Source organism: Cygnus atratus, chromosome 8, assembly GCF_013377495.2.
Source record: "Cygnus atratus isolate AKBS03 ecotype Queensland, Australia chromosome 8, CAtr_DNAZoo_HiC_assembly, whole genome shotgun sequence".
NCBI classification, from domain to species: domain Eukaryota; kingdom Metazoa; phylum Chordata; class Aves; order Anseriformes; family Anatidae; genus Cygnus; species Cygnus atratus.
Genome location: NC_066369.1, coordinates 9,169,793 through 9,191,602, shown reverse-complemented (window position 1 = coordinate 9,191,602; position 21,810 = coordinate 9,169,793). Strand labels below are relative to the sequence as shown.

General features: G+C 43.0%; 1 protein-coding gene across 2 annotated transcripts in view; it reads right to left on the bottom strand.

The window, feature by feature from the left end:
- Positions 1–21,810, bottom strand: part of NOTCH2 (notch receptor 2) — an 85,602-nt gene that overhangs the window by 49,313 nt on the left and 14,479 nt on the right. The window contains exons 1-4 of one of the 2 annotated variants that reach the window (XM_035537525.2): positions 20,934–21,037; positions 17,102–17,361; positions 16,078–16,413; positions 9,870–9,992 (exon numbers count right to left, since the gene is read on the bottom strand). In XM_035537525.2, coding sequence (XP_035393418.1) covers positions 9,870–9,992; positions 16,078–16,413; positions 17,102–17,276 — 634 coding nt within the window. In that variant the 5' untranslated portion in view covers positions 17,277–17,361; positions 20,934–21,037. Of the gene's footprint in view, positions 1–9,869; positions 9,993–16,077; positions 16,414–17,101; positions 17,362–20,933; positions 21,038–21,810 lie in introns of those variants that run through there. The other variant, XM_035537523.2, reaches the window with a different exon arrangement.

Here is a 21,810-nt window from a genome sequence, read left to right as displayed (position 1 = left end):
GCAGTGGCTCAGGGCCCCTCATGTCGTTGTACCTGTCCTCACTGATGAGAAACAGCTAGATTGTTCTCCTAGAGCTCCTGCGATAACAAGAAAAAATAAAGCCTGATTTAAAAGGTAGGGCAGCACATTAAATGAGCGCAATCCTACACCAAAAGAGCATTAAGCTCTGGACAAATAAGAAACCCAAACAGCCAAGCTGGGAAGCAACAACAGATGCATCCAAAAGCTGATCCTACTGAACCTTTTGCATAAACCCCAATTCCAAGACCTCCTCTTTGCATAAAACCCAATTCCAAGACAGGAAACCGGACTGATCCTACAGCTGAATGCAGGCAGGACTTTCTGCCAGTTCAGTTGGAGGTCTTCATGTTTGGCAGACCATATTTTCCATAAAGGAGAAAGTTTTCTTGGCCTCTTAAAAGCTCTCCAGCAGTAAAGACGGCTGATGCACAGCTGGAGTACCAGACACCAAAGCCTCCTGAGAGAAGATCTCACATACAATTTGCACACTAAAAGCATTTAGCAGGACGAAGGATGTAAATACATTACTGTGCCTCGAAAACTGAGCTGGGAGGAGATCGCTGCATCCATTTCTCTCAAAATCATGACCACCGCAGCACTGAACTTAGACTGAACTGGAAGTCAAAATATCCGAAGAGTTTGGTGATACCAGAAGGGAAAGGTGATTCGGTAAGAATCACAAACTGGTCCTCAAGTTTGTAAAGGACTCACTGGGAGAGGAGCTTTGGGTTTCAAAGGCAGCTTTTCTGCCACCATCCCCCTCAGTATCTCGCAAGCAGCATGCTACTCATCTCAGACTAGCACTGCCCTGCACAAAGATCTTACCAGCTGCCATGGAAGGGCTATCCGGGAAACTACAAACCAGTATATTTAGCTAGAATCTTTCAGAAAGAGTAATTTATTTCACAAGGTACTGCAAAGAATGTTGTACAGTCATTGAACACGACTGGAGTAGCTGAAGGATGCACATCTCATTAGAACGGTTTACTTTTTTCCTCTTTCAGAGCACTGCTACGTCACAAGGTGAACAGTGACTTATCAAGGCTCAAGAACTGGCTCAGAGATAAGAAACGGTGTTTGGGTAAATGGCCAATTCTAATTACAGCAGAAGGTTAACCAGCGCAACACTGCAGGGGACCATACTGTTCCTTCCCATCTCTAACCTTCCATGCAGACGTTCAGGATGCCAGCAGGCAGACCATGTCTGTCTCGGGAAAGATATTTCTTTGTCCAGTCCTTTCCTTTAAGGCAAGTAAAATGCCTGTGTTGCTTGAGTAACCCAAAGCACATTGCTCTGTTGGGTCAAAACATCAGTTTCCTCAAGTTGTTTTGCACGACTCCTCAGTAAACGGAAAAGGGTAGGGAAAATAGCATGAAACCATCAGGACTTCTAATAAAATGGCATTTGTGAAAAAATACTTAACCCCCATGTTTTTGAATTGTGCATTTGTAAAAACATTCAATTAATCTTTAACCCACAAAATTATTCTTACCCCTTGAAAAAGCTAAGTTACAATTAATGAATACATACAGGCGGTGGAGCATCTAATTAGTGACCTGGAAGATGAACAGTAGGCAGCAGTATCTTTAACAAAATAATATTTATATTATCCAAGAGGAAGCCAGAGCACTTCAGACAGATTCAACCAAGTGAGGTCACTGGGCAGTGCAACAGCAGACATGGTTTGATGCAACAAATGGCAAATGAAATACAAAAGCAAACAGGCTTCTTGTTGAAGGGTTGGGTTAGACACTCCTCGAGGAAAGACTTCAGCTCCCCTGGAAGAGTTCAGTGGGGACTTCTACACAACCCACAGTTTTCATCAACAAAATAAATATCACTGATGAGATATCTGACCACAAGGAAGAATAACTAATGCAAACGATTGTATAACAGCAGTGGCACAGCCTCAGCCTACGAACACGCTTCGCAGCACTGAAGCCACCACCTCTTCACGAAGACGATGAAAGTGGGGTAGAGGTCGGCGTCCAACAGACCGGCTGAGAGAAGCATTTCATAAGAGACTCACAAAGCAAATATTACCGAGAAAGACAGATTGTGATAGAAGTACAATACAAAAGTTATTGCAAGGAAGATCAAGTGTTTTCTTTTGTATCTTTTGCCACGTGCTGTAATTTGCTTTACTGACACAAGGTATCATCAAAGCAAAGAACTTCAAACTTCTCTAGAAGAGGTGGTGTCTTTACACAGATAAGAGTGTACAGAGCAACGAACAGGCAATACTGACAGACAGGGATCTCACACATGTCCAAAACACATCCAAATTCCAGACCCTCTGATGCTGCTTATATTTGCAAAAAGTCTCCCCGGTTGCACGTGTTTAGTAAAAGTCTTCCTTAAGTACTGAAAAAATGGCTGAAGCCAAATACTTTCTCTTGTAAAAGCAAGGGGCATCACAGTCCTGAAAAAAATATTCCTTCCCAAGGATCTCACAGCATCTTGCTTCCCTTCGAAATACACAACTACAGAGCAGCAAAGCAGTAACAACCATTCCCAAATTTCAGGTGGGGTTTTCTTTGGTTTGGTGTTTTGTTTTTTATCTAGATCTACTTCCTCTTGAAGAATGTCAAACAATATCCAACATACCATAAAATGTAAGAGATTAATATAGAATTTGAACACAACTGAAGATCAATCTCTACAATTGTAGTGAGCAAACATCTGTGTGTATTTTAGACTAATATGATGGGGGAAACAGTTTAATTTCATAACCACACTAGGAAGCATGTACTGGAACTAATGGGCTTTTACAAGGGATTTTACAGCCTCCAAATACAAAACTCTGGGCTTTAGGAGAGTTATGCACTCCCTGATCCACCAAGCACTGCCTGAAATCACTCAGCAGACTACTGGGGAGGGAGGGCCACTCGGACAGAGCTCCTCAGAGGCAGCATTACAAATGAACAGTGTTCAAGAAAGATGACTAGTGCACTAACGATAGACTGGTTTTATATGGCAGAGGCTGGTGAAATGACTGGATACAGTGCCAAGATAGAGAAGTAATCAAAAGGAAATATACATCACCAAGCTACCCTTCATTCTGCCCTTCTCTTAAGCTCCTCTGGAAAATCCAGTAAACCAGGGAAATCCCTAACAAGCAGAAAGTCCTGCAGGGCAAAACATAATGACTGAAGCTAAACCTTGCAATAAAAGCTTCATATTCTCCAGCTAGCTCAGCAATGCATCTTTATTAATTACCCAAAGACAAATCACCTCATTCCAAGGATGATGGAAGGGGCAGAAACTGCCAGAAACAAGGCAGCTGCAGATAAAACAACTGTTAGCTATTAGCCTGGTCTCAGAGCACACATGCACCAACCCAGACTCAGAGTGGTCTAGTCTATTTTGTTTTAGAGCCAAACACATGCGAGATGTACTGAAAGCTTAAGACAACTCCACAAGAGATTATTTGGCACATCTGATCACAAAGAGTATTTCCCAGGCTGGAAAGTCACCAACGGCACAATGGAAGAAGCAGTAGCATGGACTAAATCAGATGCTGTCGTTCTGTCATCGGATCAATTCAGCTGTTAACACCTGAGGTGTTTTATTACAGCTACCTCCTCACCACGGCTTGCTATTGGGAAACAGAAAACAGCAGGCAACAAACTGGAGGTTGTGTACCTGTTCCAGAATTCATACTGGATAACGTACAAACGGTGTCAATTCAAAGCCTATGAAATCAGTCTGCTCCACACAACACTGGAACAGGCATCACAAGAACACCAACCAACATCCAGGATAAAGTTTGTTCACATCTGATGCTTCAAATCATTTGTACACCCAAGTTGGAGCTGCCAGCTCTGGAACCTGCCCACACGCTCCCTTCTCCCTTTGTATTTGCCAATTCAAACGCGAAGGAAGAAAAAGAATCATAATCCCTCTTGGCCTCTTTCAGAGGGCTGCCTCTTGGAAATTTTGCGATAGTGACAGCAAATCACCAGCCAACATGCCAAGTTTGGCATGGGCAGATCTCAGCTAGCACCCAACAAGCTTCGGTGCTTTTTAATACAAGTTTGGAAGAGCACCCGAAAGTCCACCATCACCTCACAACTGGGAAAGGCAACCAGGCAGGCGTCTGACCCAGCCTCCCTGTGCCACCACAAAGGTGAGCACTGCTCCGTGCACATCAGCCAGAACAAGAAGAGTGAAACCCTGGCAACACCCCCCTGGCAGGTAATAATACCTTCTAGAAAGTAAAAAGGTTGTATATTTTGTCATTTATGAGACTGGCACATTCGAGATTATGATCCAAGTCGTCAGAGTCTGTTCCACCAAATTTCAAGCCTCTAAGTATTCTAGCAAAGCAGTATTATTTTTTTTTCCCCCAACAGTAAGCATGGCTCGTTACTGTACACTTTCTAATACGGAAGCTGAGGAAAGTGGTGTTCAGCAAAGAAAGTCTCAAAAAGAAAATACCAGAGTGTACGATCTTACATAAAAATGTTAAACATTAGCCTTTTGATGTTTATCCTCCCTTCTTAGCAAAGAAAAGTCACGTCTGCCCAGAGTTTAAGGCTGGGATTTTCAAAGAAAATGAAGGTAGAGAGCAAATATTGCTCTAATTAAATAGGAATCGAATCCTTAACTCCCCTGTTTGAAAATTCCTGCCTAAAGCTCTGCAGAAAGAGTAACCCTTGTGCTAGTGTTTAAGCGCATATGACCAAGCTAGCAGCTATTTTAATTAAAAAGCATTGCCCTGCTGCCTGAAGAGCTTTTCTGCTCAAGACAAACATTTGCTTCTTAAGCTAGCTTCCAGTGCTGGAGTTATTTGGTGGAGTCAGCTGCTAGCACACTGTGCTTTCCTTGAGACAAAAGTCTCCTGGATTTTAAAATACACAGTTCTCTGGAGCCCTCTTTTCAGGCAAAAACAAAGCCTAAACAAACACACTTGCTATGGGAGTCTCACCCTCAGGGAGAGAAATGAAAGGAGGCAAACAGGCCAAGCCTGCACTGCAGCAGGATAATGCTGGCCTTCCAGAATTTGCTTGAGCACGGACATCGCATGTCCCCCAAACCCCCAGACCCGTCCCACAGCTCCCAGTGCACTTGAGGAGAAAACAGTGCAAAGGACTTAACTGGATGGAGGACACAAAACAAACTCTGTTGTGCTCCATTCCTGAAAGGTGACCTGGGCCAGACTCACGCTGATCCTCCAAAACTTTCCACAGCTAAGCAGGAGTCTTCCTCGGCCAAGCCAAACAAAGACATTGACAGCACTTTATAATGTTACTCACTTTAATACCCAAAGTCTTCCTGACACAAAGCTGCATAGGCTAGATCAACACAGTAAACAGGTGCATTTTAAAGGCAGCCTTGTTTCTTTATCTGAATTGTAGTCTGGAATAACTGAGCAGCCCTTAAAGCCTCACTCTCACCAGCTCCTCGGAAGGACACCCTAACCTTTCACGCAGCTTTGCAGCCCTGGACTGCCATTGCTTTCTCTGTACCAGCTCACTCATGAGACCTCTCCATGAATTTTAATTCCTGATCCCAGAAAACAAAAATAAGAAAAAAAAACACAGCTGGATAGGATTTTTTGCTAGATTAGTGAGTTAAAGTGGCTGACTCCAACAAAGGCCACAGCCAGCCCAGAGAAAGGGGAAGGGTGCCTAGGAGCAGGGAGAGAAGGCAAAGACACTCGGACAGCAGCAAGCCATCCAGTTTAACTACTACAAAACAGCAGCATAAAGCAGTCTTTACATGCCACAAACACGGCCCAGGATTTTGGGCTAATTTTGACTCAAATCACACTTGAAGTATACCAAGTTCCCTGGCCTGCCTGGCACATAAGAATAGACCTCAGTCTTTCACAAAAGCCTCTTTATCTATTTCCAAGAAATCTGCAACATTGTGCCTTGCGAGGACACAACAAACATCGGTCCTGACAAAGGATGTAGCCCAGGACAAGATAAAGTGAGCCTTAAACAAAACAAAACAAAAATCAGCTAACATTCAACAATAGAAAAGATCTGGAGCAGCTTCCCAAAGACACATCCAAGATCATCTTGCCAGTCACAGATTGAGGCAGCTGACAAGCATTATAACCATATGAAATACAAGAACTCTGAAGGTGACAAAACATTAGCAACAGCAGGAATTTCCCGTGGTTGTCTTTGAAAAGCAAGATTTTATCTTTCCGGAAAAAACAGCACATGAGAAAGAGAAGGCACATGCATCAACAAAGGAGCAGTGAGCTCTGTTAGAAGAGTAGGAAATGAGATGGAAAGCAAACAGTCTCTCAAAAGCTCGATTCCAGTACCAAACAGAAGAAATTAGAAAAAATGGATGCTTGTGTAATGCAGTCTACCATCTGCTAAGGAACCCCAAGAGGCAGATGGTTACCAAAAGGAATTGCAACAGATTCCGTTTCAGTAAAGGATGCTTCGATATCGCTTTACACAAAATTGTTCTTCACTGGATGGAGTATAGCTTCTAGATTCTTCCTGATTTTTGTAACGCAAAACGAGAATGGCTTCCTCAATGCCATGAAGCACAAATCACGTTAACAAATGTGATAGATCTTCATCCACAGTGCAAAGATTAAATAAACACTAAAACAAACAGACCAATTTAAACTTTTCCAGGATTACTCGACAAGTAAGTGTTAGCAACAAAAGACTCCAGAAGAACTGTTATGAAGATAGCACACCTACGCAGTGAAATTGTTTTTATATGATTTATCATCCTTTTGCTCTTAACTGATGCTTGCTTACAAGCACACAGCTCTGGGTCTTTTTTTTTTTTTTTTTTTTTATTTTTAAACAGCACACAATGTCCTATGAACTCAAGGTCTCACTGGAGGCTTTTGACTTCCCAAAGCGTTGACTTTGTTTTACACTGCTGTTTTATAAGTATTTATCAGGACAGACTCTCTAAGAGTTGTTTGTTCAGTTCTCCCCTCTTCACTAACCTTAGTGATGATTTACAATGTTATAAACCATGTTTGTGCGAAAGATGGACCTGCACTTACATAGCATATTTCCTTATTGCTGAGTAACTTGTTTTTATTGTAGCTTACCGCTGTCAGAATCAGCTGCGGTTTAACCTTGGGAAAAAGACACCTCTCTCCAAACTATCCTAGGAGTCCTCCACCTCTCTTCCCTAGTGTGTGCCCAGCCTCAGTGTCACACTTCATGTCTCCGTATGCTGTTATCTTGCACCTTCATGGTCTCTCACTGAAGATGCAGGAGAAGGATTGAAGTGCATTCAAAGAAAGCTTCTTTTAAGAAAATACACTTTGGGGGTGTCACAGAACATCATCGCTTGGCCACACATTTACTGGGCAAAAGGAAAATTACAGATACTGTAAATGAATTCTTAAAGGCAAGCTTGCCAAGAGGTTTTCAGCACACAGGCTTTCAAGCAAAGCAGCTTAGAGAAAGCCCCAAGTACAGCCCTTCATTGCCAGTGTTAGCCATCAGCCTCCCAAAAACACCCAGACCAGCAGTAACGCTGCAGGGGAATGGTGATCACTAAAGCATCCTGTGGACAAGGGCACACAGTGCTACTGCCCTGCTTATGTCAAACACGGTGACATGAATACACATAGCTGCTTCTGAGCTTACTCATGTTTTACTTCGAACACCAAAACTGGCGCTGTGCATTTTGGACAAGATAGTTCAATTCCCCAACAGCTCTAATGTTCATAGTTCAAGCAGCCAAACTGCTGTTTTCTGAACTGTGAGACCAGTTTTAGCTCCCAACTGACCTGAGCCTTGAAGTCTAGGAAGTCAATGGCCTTGAGAAGACATTATCTAAAGCCGCTGCTGCACTGATAATCTTAACTTTGCCATAAATGCAGGAAATTCTCAGAAAAAGCATTCAACTGATTTGTTTTATAAAGCCATGGGAACACAAAACCTGGGGAGTGCCTCTCTTTCCAGGGTTTCACAGGAGGGAAGCATCCTTTATGCATAAGATTTTCTGGAGAGCCTGTACAGACAAAAGACAGACAGCACAAGACTAGGCCACAACATGGGTCCAATGATTTTTCCCCCAGTGTTAGAGCCCATAAAGAGGTACAGAGTGGGAACAACTAACTGCATTGCAAAGAGCTTCAGTGGTTAATCAGAGAGACAATCTACCACAAAACCAAAGAGAATCACAGCCTGTTACCACCAATGTCTCTTCCAGGTGAGTTGCAGAACGCATCCCTAGTGAACAGCAGCCTCCCACGCAACTCCTGCAAACCAGGCTACGTTTACGATACCTCTACAAATCACAGTAATCCCTCATAAATTTTAAGCTCATGCTGTACACACTCATGGTCCATTATCTCCTCTGTGCTTCAGGAATAATCCCGAGATTGATTTACTACTGACATGTTAGAAGACATAACAAGGTTTCTAATTCCTGCAGCATGAAGCAGTATTTCAGGGGTCACTGAAGGGTTGCTAGCTCTGCACCCAAACTCTCTTCATGTTTTCCTTTGCAGGAAAACTTTAACAACATTTAGACAGGGAGGCAGTATAGAAGAAAGGGTATTTGCTCATCAAGGGGAGGACTCATTTTCTCCCATTTATACCAGGTTTCAGAGAGCTATGCAAGCCGTGAGTGGTGCATTTCCCTCTCTTATGTGGTTTTACCTTTAAAATTATGTATTCTTAAGTGAAGTTAATGAGGGTTCTTAATTGGCAGGCCTCCTTGGCAGTTAATGACAACCAGTTTGTAATGAGAATGATGCTCTCTGAGGAGTAAAGCTAAAACAATATGAAACCTTTGGTCTCTAGTAGTCAAACTCTTCATACAAAGTTTGCCTGAGCTACCATTCACTGCAGATGTTCTGATTTCAAACATTATTTTCTAGATACAGATAAAAATGTACCAGAAGTTCTTCAGAACCAGAGGAGTTTATTCAGGCTTATGCTCCAAAGCAAAATACCTTAGTTTACTTAATAAAAGGAAAACTGCACATTGAGTCCATACCTCAATGTTTTGGGGTTGTTCCTTTTCCTATAATTCTGAAAAAAAAGGGCAAAGCTGAACCCAACTGAAAAAGTGTGCCAGCTAAGAACGACTAAAAAATAAAAAACCCAAACCGGAGGTATTTGTTTATTTTTGAGGTATGGAGACATTTTGTGACTAAAGATGACACTGAATTTCCTGTAAGCTGCTTCCTTACATCATGCATAATGGTTTCTTGAAATTCACATTTTCCCCCCCACCTCCCCAGACATACTCAGAGTAAACCACTCATTTATGAAGCAAAAGTAGCTTTGCTAGTTGGAGAACTCCAGATAAAAATCAGCTACAGTAGGCAAATAGTAGCAAAAACATAAGCTTCCCATGCACAAGTTTCTCTTCCCTCCCTTTCTCCCACCTATGCCTTCCTCCAGTTTCATCCTGTTCTTTAGCAGCGTTACCATTATCTACACGAGGATCATTATCCCACATTAAAAATGCCCCCAAATGTGTCAAAGCACCACAAAAGCACACAATTGTAACAGAAAAGCCATGCTTTGTACTTCTGTGAAATATACATCCTCTTACAAACTAATCCATACAAGCAGAAGTGCAACTCAAGAGTCGCACTGCATGGCAGCTCAAGACCCACACGACTTGTCTGTAAAAATCACATGCATGTAAGCCTGTAATACTGAGCAGTGCAGTGGGAAATTGCCTCGTTTTGTGGTGGCTTTGATGTAAACAATCTTCTGAAGGATTCACTGACATCTGTCCCCCAGACTGCAGAACAAGGTACAGATGTGAACTACATTCAGCCATTTACAACTTGAGTTGTATGTTGAGTGAAGGCCAGAAATCCTGCATTTCGTTCCTGTAAAGCGTGTCCAGCCCACAGAGAATGGTTTTCCACAGTACGTACCTGTCCACTGGGGTGGGCAGCGGCAGTTGTACGTGTTCACACCGTCCACGCATATACCCCCATTCTGGCAATTGTGATTTGGGCAGTCATCAACGTTCCGCTCGCAGATGCTCCCCTCGAAACCTGGACCAAGCACAAACAGAGCAGAGTGAAATGGGCTTCACAGAGTCTTTCGAAGAGAATTCATCTTTTATGCAGCTTCCCCCACAAACCTCATTTTTGTTTGTTTTTCTTAAAGACTTGTCCTGTTAACCTAATCCTGATGAATCTCCACATTGCAAGCTGGCCAGAGACTTCATTGAACGCCTTTGCATGCAGGTCAGATTACACAGTCAGAGCACCACTCAAGACAAGTTCTTCCCATGACAAAAAAAATAGCTGGCATTCATTTTGTGAACCTCTCAGGATTGTTCATGTGCTTTGCCTATGTCAAGGGAAGATCACCCACGCTTTGAAAATTCAGCTTCCAAATTCCTCATTTGGCCCTCCTTAGCGTTAGGCAAATCAATCAATTAGTCACCACCCAAGCAATGCTGATAAACAAAGCCCTGACTGAAAAGGAGAAGAAACCAGACACCTTTCCCCAGTGCAAATCAAGGCTCCTAACGATCACAGTCACTCTGGCAAAATACCCCTTCTCCACCATGCTAGAAATCCCTTTCCCTTCCAATAAGGGGAAGTAGGGACGTTGAGGAAGGGAGCTGTCAGTAATCCATCTTCCCCTCGATTTCGCATGCTGCTTTACCTCACGCCTCATTAAACAAACCTGCCATTTCTGCTGGAAGAGATAGCTATTTATCAAAGCACAAGTGGATGCATGCTAATGTGGATGAAGTAAATGATTCCAGAATGCATGCATTAATTCAAAACATCAGCTCTGCCTCTTCACTGCTTTGGAATGTAATATTAACATGACACAGCCCTCTCATCCAAAGCTATGCTTTAACCCCCTCTACGTTTGATGCCCTGTTCCAGACAGTTCCATAACATCTGCATCAAGTTACACAAGCCCTCTAAGCTACATCTGATCCAACACAGACCCTGCGATGCGGCAGATGAGGCTGAGACTGTAAAGCTCTGAAGCAATTTCTCCAGACGATGGCTACTCCCAGGAGACTTGAGATGATTCATATCCATTCCCACTTTCTCAACTCCTCCAGTAATACAGGTGAAGTCAGAAGCCAGGAGGAGCACTGTTGCTAAGCCATACCGAATGGATCATCGTTCACCAGCAAGGAAGAACAGGCTCAACATTAGGACACCTGCAGTGTTACCCTCTTTATTCAAAGCCCTTCTCACCTTCTCCCAAGATCCTGCAAGCCTCATTGCAGTAGGGAAGGTTAAAATGAAGAAAATAAATGGTTAATCCAAGTCCAAATCAGCACAGCAATGCCTTCCTGGCAAAAGACTGCTGAGGAATTACTACCAAGGAATACACTTAATAATCAAGTTACTATATTTAAAACTGTGCAACCGCAAATGACCAAAGATTGAGCTGTAAAACACAGGAGTGTCCTATCAGCTTGATTTTGAGCTTGAGGAGAATCATCCCACTGACCACAGATTGTGCTCATGCCAACAATGTGATCAGCATGGAAATGCACCCAGAACCACAAGCTCAGAAGGGTTAAGTTCCTATCTTCTCAGCTTGGACAACCCAAAGACCAGCCCTGCCTTCTAGTAAATAGGTTCCTGAGAGCAGGCACTTATTCAAAACCATCTCGCTGTACTGCAGGCAAAGAAAGTGGCTCATGGATTTTGCTCAATATGAGAGCACAGAAGTCACCTCAATACTAAAGCCTCCCCAAGCCACTTTCACCAGCTATACTAACGTCTAAGAGCTGGCCCTCAAGCTTCTCACACAAACGTAGAAAGCCATTCGTCCTACCCCAAAAGCAGAAGAATACCACTAGAGCCAGCAGAATAGAAACAAAAAGCAGCTAAAAACAAAAAACAAAACAAAAAAATAGTGCAGCAAAAGGTTCAAGAGAAATGTCACACATCCAAGTGTGCTCAGTCAGAGAAAAAAAACACACATCTGCAAGGGAAATGAATCAGGAAGGGCTGAAATGGTAAAGATTACACTATTTTGAGTATACAGCTGAAGAAAACACAAGTTTCCTTTTTGGTAACTTCCCAACTCCCAAATCCCCTTTAAAATTCTTCTTACTCTAGAGAACAACTTTGGCTTACTTTCAGACCATCTAAAAGCTGTAAAGGCAGGACTTTCACGTCGGTTTCAAGCCTGACATACTCTGCAATATTGTGACCTGCCGAATTTGTAAATAAAGCTGGCCGAGGTTCACTTTCATTCTTCAGATCAGTCCTTTGGAGCCACGGCTGTTTGGGCCAACACACCTACGCCGGACCGCAACGTGCGAGAAGCTGGTGAGACACAAACCTCCTCCAGCTGGGTCCCAGGACCCGATTTTGCAGCTACATCATCTGACTTTTTTCCAGAGAGCCGAAGAGTTCGCTGTTTGGACGTATTTGGACACCTGACACTGCTTCCTGCTTCCCCCTGTGCTGGGAGCTGCATGTTGTCCTTTGCTTTCTCCTTCCCAGAGACTTTTGCTCTACATCTCCGAGCACAGCCAACTGCAGAACAAGAACCGCCAGGGGAAAAGCATTCCCACTGTTAAAGGCATGCTCTTCCTCCTCTAGTACAGAGGGATACCAGCAAATAAGTTTCCTCCTATGTCATCGGCACTCCACAGCACTGAATCCAACTCCCTCCAAATCCTAAAGGACTTCCCTTACTTCAGCCTACAGATTGCACCTCGGACTTGTGCAAGACCCATTAAGCATGAGGGCAGGACACCTGAACAGAAATACCAAGTTACTGCCAGATTCAGGGACTGCTGATGAGAAGTTAGAGATCTCCACACCAGAACCGACCTGCACCATGCTATCGCACGAGGACGTTTCTGGGCAGAACCCCTCCCGGAGCCACGGGTGGTGCCGGCTTCGCAGCGCGGTCGGTTCGATGCACGGCGGCACCACGGCACGAGGTTACTTCCTCTTCCCAGGAAGAGCTCCAGCTCTCGTAAACAGCCCGTTCTGGCCTGACAGATAGTTTCCTGAACAAGCCCTTGGAATTCCCTAGGGTCCTTATCTTGGTTAATGGGTAATTATTTTGATGGATAACAATGAATAATCACTTTCCCAGCTAAGAACTTCCTCTATTGACTTGTTTAACATTCCACTGAAGGTTAGTTGCCAAAAAAACTCCTTTTTTGTCAAACATTTATAACCATGAGCTCATTCTTATATTTAAAGAGTTGCTAGTACTTCAGGTTAAGTCTCTTTCACAGGAGTATTTTTTTTTTACTATGGCTTTCTATTACAATGACCTAACGTGCTTACATGTCTACGTGCTTGCTTTGAAATAAAAAAAAAAATAATCAGCAAAGCCCAGAGGAAAAACAGTTATGCTGGATGGTTAGAAAAAAAATAAGTTACCTTTCACACAGGTGTAACATTGACAGCACACATCTCTTCACTTACACTTGCCACCGAAAGCTGACTTCTCCTAATACACATGACTTTATGAATTACCTAATGGAAGATTTGTGTAAACCCACGACAGAAATGGGAACCTGAGAATTGAAAAGCATCAGCTTGACTACACTGTACATGAACAGTACTTGTGATACTGTAAAAATAATTAAAAAAGCTGCTGCGACATGTGTAACTCCAGGTTGTGGGGTTTCTCCGTATTTTCAAGCTCTCATCCTCAAGTATCTATACTCACAAGAAAAATGAAATTCACTTAAACGCGTGCTTCTATGAGAAGCACAATCCCATTTCAGCACCAGGAGTAATTTAATTATGCCTAAATTGCTATTCTGGTGCAATCAGTTTCTTCAAAGCACTTTCACAGGTCACAGGATGCAAAAATCATTTCAAAAACCATTCCAGTAGTTCAAGCTGAAACTGCCTCCTGCCTCTATAACCTTAATGCTGGTAACATCTTAAGGCAGTCCAAAAAGAAGGGCTAGAGCAATTCCTTTTATAGTCACAGTATCACCAGCTCTGTTCCAATTCAGAGAGGGAGTCTGAAGAGGAATTCCTAGTCCATAATCTTGGCACGGTCTTCCAGATGAGCAGGACTTGTTCACCTCTTCCCTGGGTGCAACAGGCCACCGATCCCAAAACTTCAGGAATTTCACAATGGATGCTTTACTCTAAGGGGGCAGAAATGGCTGGATGCCTTGCCTTTATCAAGCGGGTTAAAGTAAGCATTTTGGACTCTCCCACCTCTTTTTTTCCCCTCCTGTTTTTCAGATGACTAGTTTTAAAAATGAAATTAGCAAAACCATATGGCCAGCTTAAGTGAATACAGTAAATACAGAAATGAAGGCCCTCATAGCAGCACTAACTCACCCACACTATGCATGTTATATTAGAAGTCCAAAAAGTCAGCTAATAATCCAAACCGTTTGTGAGCAGTGTGGGTGTGTAGCTGTTACTATAGCAATCTCATTTTCATTTCCTGACCATCGTGTAGCCAGCCCACACACTTGTCTGAAGGAAAGTGTGCTCCTGCCCAGACTCACATCCCTGCGCGAGAGTCACAAAAGCAGACTGCCTTATCAGCAAAGGATCAAGTCCTTCGATCTTCCTTTCCTCTTCCCCCCACAGTGAGGCTTCTGCATGAGATCTTGGATTTCTTGTACTGGTTAAAGAGAATCTAAGAAAATTCTGAATTTTGATGATGGAAGTGATCAAGATGACAATTTCGTTTTAAAATGAAATTGTCAGCTTTCATTTTTCATTTAAAAAGATGCAAACCAGAAAACAACTGTTGCTTACAGCATTTTCAAAGACCCTGTATGTTTAAACACTTTCTTTAAGCACAGCTAGAAACACTTGCTTTCACACAAACAACGATGATACAATCTTCTATTTTAAGATCAACTTTCCTGATTTTTTCAGAGTCACATGCTTGCTCAGACTACCCTGAAATTTGTAGTGCACACCCCAGCTAAGGTTGGCACCGTGTATTTAAGGTCACTTGAGCTAACAATTCAAGACAAAGATCTCCAAAAAGTACTCTTTACAACTTAAGTTCTAAATACTCTTTCCACACATGCTTATGACTCCAGCTAATCCTCACAAGAATGCAGTCAATTCAGCATTCACCCTAAACAGTATACGACAGCAACATCTTTCACATAAATAATAAAAGAAAAGCTCAAGGGAAGAGAGTTTAGTTTTCTAGATTACCACACACTAAGCGTTCATGTGCCAGACTGCAATACACTTAAGTGGAAGTCTAGTCAAAAGCATTTCCAAACATTCAGTTTCCCATGGACTGAATTACTCATTAAAAATATGAACCTAAAAAAAAAAAAAAAACACCGCACTTATGCAAAGAAAAATAGTGCTGCTCTGTGGTCGGTATGATAAGTAGATGGGGGGGAGCAGGGCAGGATGAGACTGCCAGGGTCTCGGGCAGGTGACACCCGGTCATTTGTAGAGACAGATGCCCTTGGTGACTGGAGCCCAGACTTGACAGACAGAATCAATACAGTCAGTCCATGGTACTGAGTAAGCATGTTATCTCTCCTGTGGATGAGCTCAGAGAAACTAACAGCATCAGAAACTAAGTAAATATAACTTCCCTGGAGGTAAGTTACAGGACAAAAAGGGTATGGTGAGCTGGAAAATGTACCCTGTAAGATTTGGAAGAACTCGAGGGGAAAAGGAAAGGAATAGAAACTAGTGTGTTTTAGTAATAGAGACTGAGAATAAAGAGACAAATGTTCATTTTCATTCAAACACTGATTTTAACTGTGACCCTCATTAGCACAAACAACCTCTTTCTGGGTGTTAACAGAATCTGACGTTCTAAATGTGCATCAGGAAACACCCTAACCTTGAATCTACATCACTTTTTACCTATTTGATTACCTCTGTCTCTCATTGGGTTCCAAAGAAATCTGTAGTCTTCTGGCCATGATCTAACCAATCCCATCACTCACCCATCCAATATTCCTCTCCCTTTCACAGTATGAAATACTAATACCCAGAAACTAAGATCCTAGCCGAGCTCCCCACCTTGCTCAGATTTCTCCACTCAATCTTACAACAGTGTCACACATACACTCCAAGGGAGAAGTTTTCAGAAGAACACAGACAGGAAACAGGAACACAGTGACAAGGCTACAGAACCTAACATTTTGAATAAGCACCATTAATTTACCTGGCAGACAGTTGCACTCAAAGGTGAAGTCACTTGTTTGGTGACAAGTTCCTCCGTTCATACAGGGTGATGGTGAACATGGCACATACGTGCTCTCACAGCGATGCCCTGTATAGCCCGGCTTGCACTGGCATCGGTATGAACCAGGCACATTGACACAGGTCCCACCATGTTGACAAAGGCCTGAAGTGGCACATTCGTTCACATCTATCTCACACTTCTGGCCAGTGTAGCCAGACAGACAGATACAGGAGAACTTATTTCCAGATACTGTACAAGTACTTCCGTTGGCACAAGGTTGAGATGTACAGGCATCGATCCATTGGCAGTCTTTTCCTGTAGGATCAAGACATAAGAAACTATTAATAGGGAAAAACAGTTCCATATTTCATGCTTCATGATAACTCAAAATGGTTGGTGCGCTACATCTTAATCTAAACCACACATGTAAAATTATATACATTTTTACAACATTTGAAACAAAATCAATTTGCTGGTTACAGTAGGAAGCCATTTTATTTATAGGTTACCAGCAAGATACAGGATGGTGTTATTTATAAAAATAACCCATGACCTAAAATCATACCACGCTGACATACTCTTCTACTTTCCCTTCAAGAAAGGAAGGAGTGAGTTTCCATGCTTCTCCTCAGGCAAACAATTAAAAGTTTCCCAAAGAAAGGTTTTGCTCGCCAAATTTACCTTTTTTTTTTCTAGAAGGTAGACTATGAATTCAAATTGTAACAGACATTTCAGAATAGCTTCTACAGTCAGTTTTCCCATGTGGGCAACCCCACAAGATCTAAATATCTTTCTGTTTATGTATAAAGGGTATGGAGTTTGACTCTCTCTCCCCACCCCCCTCTTTTTATTTTTTTTTTTGGTCATGAAGTCATTTGTACTTCCTCTCATTTCCTGTGCTAGAGCTATTAAATTTGAGAGCACATTACAGCCGCCCCAGAACATTCTAGGACTGAGTAATTCACAAAAGAGGGAGTCCAAAGGCACGAATGCAGAATCCCACCTGTGTAACCTGGAGGACAGACACACTCGTATGTTTCCTGGCTGTGGGGATGACAAGTTCCTCCGTTCAGGCAGGGCTGGGACACATAGCAGATGTGCGATTCAGAGTACTGACAGTCCTCTCCCGTGAACCCTGGAGCACACTTGCAGGTAGCCTTTCCTATCAGCGATGTCATTTCACAGGTTCCCCCATTCTTACAGGTATTGCTTTCACAGGGGTTTCTGTACTGACAGTAGTCTCCAAGAAAGCCTTCTCGACACCTGCAATAGAGAAGAAATTACTTGCGGCATGTTCACCTTAAGCCTCGGTGTCCTGGGAAGATAACCGAAACAAAAGTCCCACCACCACCTAAGCTCTCAGAATTTGCCATAAATAATAGTAATACTGAGCCCCAAATGCTAAGATTATAGATGTAGCAGACAGGACCTTCCTCTGGGATTGAGCAATGTCAACGAGACAAATGAAAACTTCGCTTTGGACTGAGAAATCATTCATTACAAAATAGTGAAGTACTGCATACAATCAGGGCTGCATTAACAGCAAGAACTTCTTCTTGCACTTCCTTTCAAAATTTCAGCAAAAACCCGAGTGCTCAAAAACTGCTGAGTAACAACTAACTCCTTGCACCTTTCCCCTTCTAATAAGCGCCCTTTTTCAGAATGAAATCCAGTAGACTAGGTAACAGGTATTAATAACAGGTATTATCCATCTCCCAGAATATTTATAAAGCTTGTACAAATGCGGTGTCTGAGGGCCTCCAGATCCTCAGCAGATCTTTCTCCCCAGCACTCCCGTGAGACAGGAACACATTGTTATCCTCATGTTGATAAGTGAATCTGGGACTGTGACATGCTGAAGCCTGCTCTCAACCAGCAACACAAGCGCTGAAGTCAGGTCTCCCACGCCCCTGGCTCGCACCCCAACGACAAGGTCATTGTTCCTCCCTCTCCCACAGAAGAATGAATACACATACACACTATCTATAACCAGGGCCATATTTTTATACAAAGATCTGTGATTGCAGAATAATTGTAGTTATTTCTCTCTAACCTAAACTTAAGTCAATACAGCCTGACTCTGCTTGTCAGCTGTAATCCATCTTTTAACTGGCCTTTGTACCACGCAGTTTCCATTGAACTTCCAGTGATCCAGGACCCAGGCAAGCAAGCCTGCAAGCACCTCCTTTGCCACCCATCGTTCCATTTCTTTCTTTCAGGTAGCGGGAAGCTGCAAGATGATATACTAGAAGAAAATGCCACCGAACATACAAAATGCAAGAGTTCACTCGCTGTTTTTTCCTGGAGTGCAGAGCTGCATGCTTTAACTGCTAAGTAATCCAAGATACACACAGGCTGTGTAAGAGAACATCTATTTCAATGCAGAGACTTCAGAGGTGAACATCAGCTATGCTTCCTTTCAGGACAGGACAGATACAATTATGAAATCAAGGAGTTACTCAAGTCCAAAGAGAGGAGATTCCAGCTCCAAGAAACGCACAAAGTCTCTTGCCCTAGGACGAGAACCTAACTGTGGAGAGACTGCCTCTTCCTTCAGCATGTAAAAACGTATGGTGGATTGAGAAACCTAACTTGATAGGCCTTAAAATTCCATTTAAATCAAAGAACGGTCTGTTTTCTGAGGGGCCATGCTACAGGGGCCTGCTCTCATTCCTCTTCTATCAACGAATAACAAAGGAAAACATCGGTGCTGATCAAGCTTGAAGGTAAAAGAAGACAAGCTCTTGACAGAGAGCAGCACAGACTGCTTAACACGCTGGTAAGTGAAATATATTTTAGCACTACAAAGTCATATATCTAAAACAGAATGTTATAAAGAATTCTCCCCAAAACGGGGCACTGATCTAGGAAAGGCAGACTTGCTCTCAGGGTTCTCAAGAGTCAGCTGAACACCAATTTCTAGCGCAATTTCTAGTTTGCCCAGAAATACGTTAGGTGTACAGAGAGCCAATACCAAGTAGGAGTAAGTGAGATTATGATACAGCTGATAATACTACAACCATTATCGAATCAGCTTCAGTGTCCGCTTTTTATGAAGGAGGAATTGAAGTGAATTCAAAGAAGCCAACAGTAATGATTAATAGAAAACTGTACACAATGAAAGGCTCAGGTGGCTCAGTCCCTTCCAAAGGGAGAAGGGAAGGAGACAGTTAATCAAAGACTCCAACTGCCCACAAAAACTAAGATTTAACAATAATTCACAGTCGAGAAGGCACGGGTATAACGAGACTTGGCAGTGAGAAGTTCAAGCAAGATAAACCCCAATTAGAAATAGAACACACTTCACTTTCAGACACAAACTTGCATACAGGCTCTCAGCAGTGGAAAGAAACAACTGGAACAACACATTTAAGGTTGCAGTGGAATTTCTCCATCATTCAGGCTTGTTTAAAAGCACACCACGATTGGCTGCTTGCAGAAAGAGTATGCACGCTAGTTCAAACACAGCTATTCAGAGAGGTTATTATCTGAGTTACGCAAGAGGTCATTACTAGATGACCACAACTGTTTTTTCTCATGTTAAAATTTATTAACTAGCTTTAGCCATCTGTCTAAAGCAACTAAGTCATATGTGCGTAATCACAATTTACCATTCTCCACGCCCAAATTAGGCTCCTTTCACCATGCCTTAATACTTTTAACTTCATACCCAAGAACAGACATGAAAGGAGAGTTTTTGCAGGGCAAGGCAGGATTAATAAAGTCACAGGCTGTGAGTTCTGAGACAATGTCGTTTGCAGAATAGCCTCTGCTTCTTGTGCCATCCTCGGTGCAACAGCTGCAGGCTCTCAGTCAGCACAAGCTGCTGCCACACCACTCCAGAGGCAATCTTCGTGCATTCTGGGCCTAAACCGCGGCAGTTCTACAGTTTTTCCTTTGACATCCCAAATCCCTCCTACATATGGGTTAGAAATCAGCCCAAACACCAGCGGGCTACATCACGGCTGCGCAGGAGCTGGATCAGACAGAAAGCTGGCACCCAGCAGACAGGGCCGTGCCAGGAGCTGCAGGACGGCTCGCCTCCCACAGCACTCTGGCCCGCACGCGCTGCGCTGCCTGGCAAACTACAGCCAAATCACGTTTCTGGACGTCCACATGCAGTTAACGAAGGGGTATAGTCAAGTTGAACTTCAGTCCTGGAAGCTTACAAGATTCCAGGATAGGGATTTGTGGTTTTACCACAGCCAGGGAAGAGGGTCCGGGCAGCTTGACCTTGTTCAGTGGCACAGTGCGGTGGGACCCACAGCAAATGCAGGCTCTGCACGTGTAGTCATCATTATCATGACAGAAAGAGCAACAAAGCAGGACTTCACAGAACCCCTTCTAGGACATCAGGCAAACACAAGAAGCTTCTAACACTCCTAACTGCTCCAACAAATACAAAATAAACCCAAACACGGCAAAAGATAAAACCCGAAATGCCTTTTCATGGGGCACATTTAACTGCTGCCCTAGGTAATGGGGAGGAGGGAGCCAAAACACTATAAGAGCATTGCAGGCATGCTGAGAAAAAAAGGAAAGCTGAGACCTAGGCTCCACAGTGACACTCACAACCATCACCCACAAACAGCCCAGCACTTTGTACCTAACCATTCTGGTAGAAAGTTGAAGAGCGCTCCAAGACCAGGCTTGTTCCAGTATCTTCTGAGGCTAATCAGAAGAATGTGAACGCATTTTCCAGCACGGAACAGCAAAAGCTCTTTTAACTTAAGCTCTTTACATTTGGATAGGGCAAAGCCTCACAGAATATGCCAGATGAACATGCCTGCCTCCGTAAAGATGCTAAGTCAGGTATATGCAGCCCTCATACCCACCATTTCGCTCTCCTGATTAAGTGCTCAATCACACAGTTATGCAACTTTCCCCTCCAGCAATTCACTGCAACCCTTTCTGAACATGAAAGAACAACAAAAAAAGACAGTTCAGATTTTCAGCCATGTCTCCTGTCAACAACGTTTCTAGGCACAAATACTAGTGATTTAGTTCTAAACGTTGGCGTAGACAAAACTGTGAGCATTTGCCCCTGATTCATGCTGGGCACCAAATTGTTTCTATAAAAACAGAGGCAAACACTGAAAAAGCTGGGTCTAAGTCCAGATTTCTTAAAGGATATGATTATCCTCCACTGTTCAGAACCTCAGCAGCAACTCCAGCTTCCCACTGCCCCTGCTTAGTTCTCATCCCAACCTACTCTTTCAAGCTCTTTAGGAAGGGGAGGAAAAAAAAAAAAAAACACTTGTCTACAGAGCAGCTTAAAATTGTAGCAGCTTGTGTCAGCTCCAAATGACATGCTCAGAACAGGAAACCAAATCTTTTCCAAATAAAAGCCACTGTTTCTCCTCAGTTTTCCATCTAACACTCAGAAACAGAAACAGGAAGATGAAGTTTGTTCTGTCACTTTCTGGAAGGACATGAGCTCTCTTAACCTACTTCAACAGGAATTTAATCTTTTAAGAACAAATTTCACATACAACTTAATTCATATCATGATTTCAGAAAGCTAGAGTTTGAAATGGGAAAATGTCCTGTGGGCTGCATCAGCTATGCAGCTGCTTCTAATTAAAGCTTCTCCTTTACTCTCTCTGGGCTACTTTCCAGCACAAATACTTTAGTCAGAGCTCAACCCATTTTTTTCCTCCTTTTCAGCTCCAGCCTGCATTTGCCTTAGCACAGGCTCTCATGGAGCTAAAC